Source organism: Engraulis encrasicolus, chromosome 5, assembly GCF_034702125.1.
Source record: "Engraulis encrasicolus isolate BLACKSEA-1 chromosome 5, IST_EnEncr_1.0, whole genome shotgun sequence".
NCBI classification, from domain to species: domain Eukaryota; kingdom Metazoa; phylum Chordata; class Actinopteri; order Clupeiformes; family Engraulidae; genus Engraulis; species Engraulis encrasicolus.
The window spans coordinates 3,727,645-3,732,644 of record NC_085861.1 but is presented as its reverse complement, the minus strand read 5'-3'; the positions used below and the strand labels follow the sequence as shown (position 1 = coordinate 3,732,644).

The window sequence follows — 5,000 nt, the reverse complement described above, 5'->3', positions numbered from 1 at the left end:
TCACTAGGTCTCCTCAAATAAATATAAGTTCATTTTATTACAAATGTAATTACTAAGATTTCTTTGCAATTATAATCATATTTCATGTGAAATTTCATAAAACTAAAATGACATCGGGGAACGGATAAGACGGATAAGATAGCTGAAATCACTGTTTGTTGTGTTGTCTTTTTTTTTTTTTTAACCCTGTCTCTTACACACATGGCGATTTACCTTTTGAATCAAAACTGTCCTACTATTATGGAGAATCATCAGTTTGACAGATCTGACGGGCAAACATGGCGGCCATTTTGAGGGCATCATTTGGGTACTTGCAGTGCACTTGGTTTCACCGTGATTAGAAATGGAACGCCATAGGCCTACATAACCAAACGGTGCAGAAGGTGCAGAAAGTACGGATATTGGAACACATCACAAAATATCTGGCTAGCTGCCCAAAATCAAATGTCCTTTAGTGCTAAAAAAAAAGAAGCCAGTAGCCAGAGTTGGGGATGAACATTTGAAAAAGATGGCAAATTTAAATCTGACCAATCAGAAGCAAGGAGAGTTGATTAGCTGATGTAGTGGCCCTAATGTGAATCAGTGGCATTACATTACATTACATTGCATTTATTTATTTATTCATCATTCATTTATTCAAAGCGACTTACAGTTATTATTTTTCAGGGTATTGGTTACAGTCCCTGAAGCAATGTGGGGCTAGGTGTGTAGGGAGAGGTCAGGGGGGGAATTGAACTGGCAACCCCTAGATTGAAAGACCAACTCCTTAACCACTAGGCCACGGCTGCCCCGTTGGCACTTAGCTACCATTACCTGGACAGAACTAGCGCTAATCACAGATTTTTGCAAGCGATGATGTAGACTGTGTGCAACTAGGAGTTGTACCAAGTTGGGTACCTCACGACCAGCCACATCGAGGAGAGGGAGAGAGAGAGAGAGCGAATGAGAGATGTGTGTGTGTGTGTATGTGTGTACGTATGTGAGTGTGTGAGGGATCAAGAGGACAGACTTCTCATATCCACTAGCGGGGGTCTAGTAGTTGGGTAGGAAAATAACAATAATGATGAAAATTCCAATAAAGCGGTATGTGGACATCCAGTGCTGTCATTTTTTCTTTTCCCTCTCTCCATTTCTTCCTCACTCTGTGCTCTCTCTCTCTCTCTCTCTCTCTCTCTCTCTCTCTCTCTCTCTCTCTCTCTCTCTCTCTCTCTCTCTCTCTCTCTCTCTCTCTCTCCACCCACTGCTCTTCTCTCCCTCTTTTCTGTCTCGATCTAATATTCCTCCTCACACCCCTCATCTCTCCCTTTTCTCTCTCCACCCACCCCTTCTCCTCTCCTCCTCTACTCCCCATCATCCTCCTCTCAACCCACCTCTCTTCTCCTCTCCCTCTCCTCCTCTTCCCCCTCTCTCAACCTTTCCATCTGAGTTTGTTGATTACGTCTCTCTCCTCCTCTCCTCCTGCCCCTCCTCTCTTCCTTCCCCTCTCCTCCTATCCTCCCCCTCTGCTCCTCTTCTCCTCCCCCTGTCCTCCTCCTCTCCCCCTATCCTCTTCCTCCTCTCTCAACCTTTCCATCTCACTGCTGATTATGTTTCTTTCATGTGCGGTCGGCTTGAGCAGCTAAATGTCATCACACACACACGCACGCAAGCACGCACGCACGCACACGCACACACACACACACACACACATATATATAACTTGTGTCTCTATTTGTCAAACTACATATAAACAGCCCTACCCCTGCTCTCACTCTCTCTTCCTCTCTCTCTCTCTCTCTCTCTCTCTCTCTCTCTCTCTCTCTCTCTCTCTCTCTCTCTCTCTCTCTCTCAGTGCTGACTCACAGTTGGTCCTGCAGTTCCAGTATGATGTACTCCAGCTGCTCCTTCTCCATCTTGTGTCCGAGCTGGTTGTCGTGGAGACGCTGCATCAGGACCTTATTCTCCGACACACACTCCTCTAACTGGGCCTCACGCAGACGCACCAGCTCCTCCAGGTAGCCCTGTGTGGACACACACACACACACACACACTTACACCAGCTCCTCCAGGTAGCCCTGTGTGGACACACACACACACACTTACACCAGCTCCTCCAGGTAGCCCTGTGTGGACACACACACACACACACACTTACACCAGCTCCTCCAGGTAGCCCTGTGTGGACACACACACACACACGCACTTACACCAGCTCCTCCAGGTAGCCCTGTGTGGACACACACACACACACACACTTACACCAGCTCCTCCAGGTAGCCCTGTGTGGACACACACACACACACACACACTTACACCAGCTCCTCCAGGTAGCCCTGTGTGGACACACACGCACGCACGCACGCAGGCACGCAGGCACACACACACACACACACACACACACACACACACACACACGCACACACACACACACACACGCACACACACAAACACACGCGCACGCACGCACGCACGCACGCACGCAGACACACACGCAGACACACACACACACACACACACACACACACACACACACACACACACACACGTGCACACACACACACACACACACTCAGACACAAGCACACACACACACACACACACACACACACACACACACACACACACACACACACACACACACACACACACACACACAGACACACACAGCATGAGACAGAGAGAGCCTTGAGCGTGACATACATCATTTTTTGTGTTTGTTTATTTATTTATCTTTTTATGAATTCATTGGGCTGCAGGCATTCCAGACCAAAGATCTGGTCACCACTCCATATTTTGGCTCCATGTGATTTGGATGCGGAAACATCCATAGAGGTGTAAAAGAAGTGACTCACGTATCACATGAGACAAGGGTGTGTGTGTGTGTGTGTGTGTGTGTGTGTGTGTGTGTGTGTGTGTGTGTGTGTGTGTGTGTGTGTGTGTGTGTGTGTGTGTGTGTGTGTGTGTGTGTGTGTGTGTGTGCGTCTGTGTGTGTGGGTGTGCGTGCTTGTTAGTGTGCATCTTTGTGTATGCGTCTGTGTGTGTGTGTGTGTGTGTGTGTGTGTGTGTGTGTGTGTGTGTGTGTGTGTGTGTGTGTGTGTGTGTGTGTGTGTGTGTGTGTGTGTGTGTGTGTGTGTGTGTGTACTCATGTGTGTGTGTCCCCTTCTAACCTTCTGGTCCAGCACCACTCTGTATTTCTGCTCGACGCGTTTGCACTTGCTGAACCAGCTGCTCTGGTCGGCCAGCAGGGCGCCGGCGGCCATGTTGGATTCGGGGGTGCTGGCCTCGCTGCCGCTGCTGCCCAGCGTCCGCATCTCCTCCTCGTCACTGCTGATGCTGTCCGGCCTGGGGGACAGGTAGACGCAGGTGAACATACAGGTAGACACACACAGGTGCATCTCCTCCTTGTCACTGAGAGGATATGACAGGTGCACACACAGATACGGGTGCATCTCCTCCTCGTCACTGCTGATGCTGTCCGGCCTGGGGGACAGGTGCACACAGATACAGGTGAACACACAGACAGACACAGATGCATCACCTGCTCGATAGGTAGAAACATGTTAACACACAGACAGGTATACAGTAGCTGCATCTCCTCCTCGTCACTGCTGATGCTGTCCGGCCTGGGGGACAGGTGCACACAGATACAGGTGCACAGGCAGATGAAGACATGACAGGTGCACACACAGATACAGCTGCATTTCCTCCTTGTTACTACTGATGCTGTCCGACCTGGGGGACACAGGTGAACATACAGGTAGACACACACAGGTGAACACATAGGCGCGCTCAGGTGCATCTCCTCCTCAATAGGTAGAAACAGGTGAACACAGACACACACAGTCCGCTTGAGAGACAGGTAGACACAGGTGCACACAAACAGATACAGTAGGTATACACATACACAGAGGTGAGTACAAACACAAACACAAACACACACACACACACACACAGACACAAGACATGCTATGATTGTCTTGGAGTTGAAGGCTGTGTTTGCGTGTTTACTTACGTCTGAATGAACTTGAGGTATGGCGTGTAATCGATGACAGCAGGACAGCTTCCATCCAGCCCTTCACCTTTAAGGCAGAAACTGAACACAACACACAGCAGTCATAGTCTGATTATCATCCACTTTCAAATCTCTTCGAGACTTGGTCTGACCAAGGGCATAACAAATAACATTAACATGTTTGACAAGCCTTGGTTTTCTAATGGTTGTTTGCTTCTCGACAAAGTGGGAGGAGTTCCCGATTTTTCATTGCTCTTGACCTGACTTAGTTGTAAGTTAGTAGCAACGGTGAAGGTGTTGCGTCTCTAGAAGGGCATGGCCTGGCCACAGCAGTCCCACCATCAATTCAAGGCCTATGCCAACGAGGGCCAGTTTTTCAAATTCCTCCCAGTGAAGGGGCCGAACACTATGTCTGACTGTCAATGAGGTGTCCTCCCCCAGAAAATTCTGCATTTCTTAGATGTAATTTCCTGCCTTTTAATGTCCCATTTCAGTTCGATACAGAACCCATACTTATACCTTTAAATTAAAAAAAAAAACCACATTTCAAGGGGCTTGTGGGGGGCCAAAACCTTGCCGTCCAAGGGCCGCATCTGGCCCCAGGTCCACCATTTGAATAGCCCTGGCCTATGAAAATGACCACAATAGCCATTCAACTCTTGCCATAAAATCTCTACAGTCACTGTTACAACCATAAAAAAACGCATCAGGACCAAATACAATAATTTTGCTTCCGTTGATATGGCCCCATAATGCACACCGTACCACCAGTGGCACGCTGTACTAGCCATTGAAAGGTTAACTACCATAGTACTACTCTACAATGTCATGACATAACCAAAGATGCACCGGATCCTGATTTTTAGGATCCTGCCGGATACCGGATCAAACACATAGCCTACTCGCACACGTGGGCCCTTTCTATTACGTTGACTCAAACTATTTTTTACACTCATTGGCTTACTGCTACAATGCCCGCAATGGCCGCTTCCAAAGGGCTTTCACTCCA

General features: G+C 48.4%; 1 protein-coding gene across 1 annotated transcript in view; it reads right to left on the bottom strand.

Annotated features, from left to right (window-relative positions):
- Nucleotides 1-5,000, bottom strand: part of rundc3b (RUN domain containing 3b) — a 45,620-nt gene that overhangs the window by 14,334 nt on the left and 26,286 nt on the right. The window contains exons 6-8 of the mRNA XM_063197938.1: nt 3,992-4,072; nt 3,147-3,321; nt 1,843-2,000 (exon numbers count right to left, since the gene is read on the bottom strand). Coding sequence (XP_063054008.1) covers nt 1,843-2,000; nt 3,147-3,321; nt 3,992-4,072 — 414 coding nt within the window. The remainder of the gene's footprint in view (nt 1-1,842; nt 2,001-3,146; nt 3,322-3,991; nt 4,073-5,000) is intronic.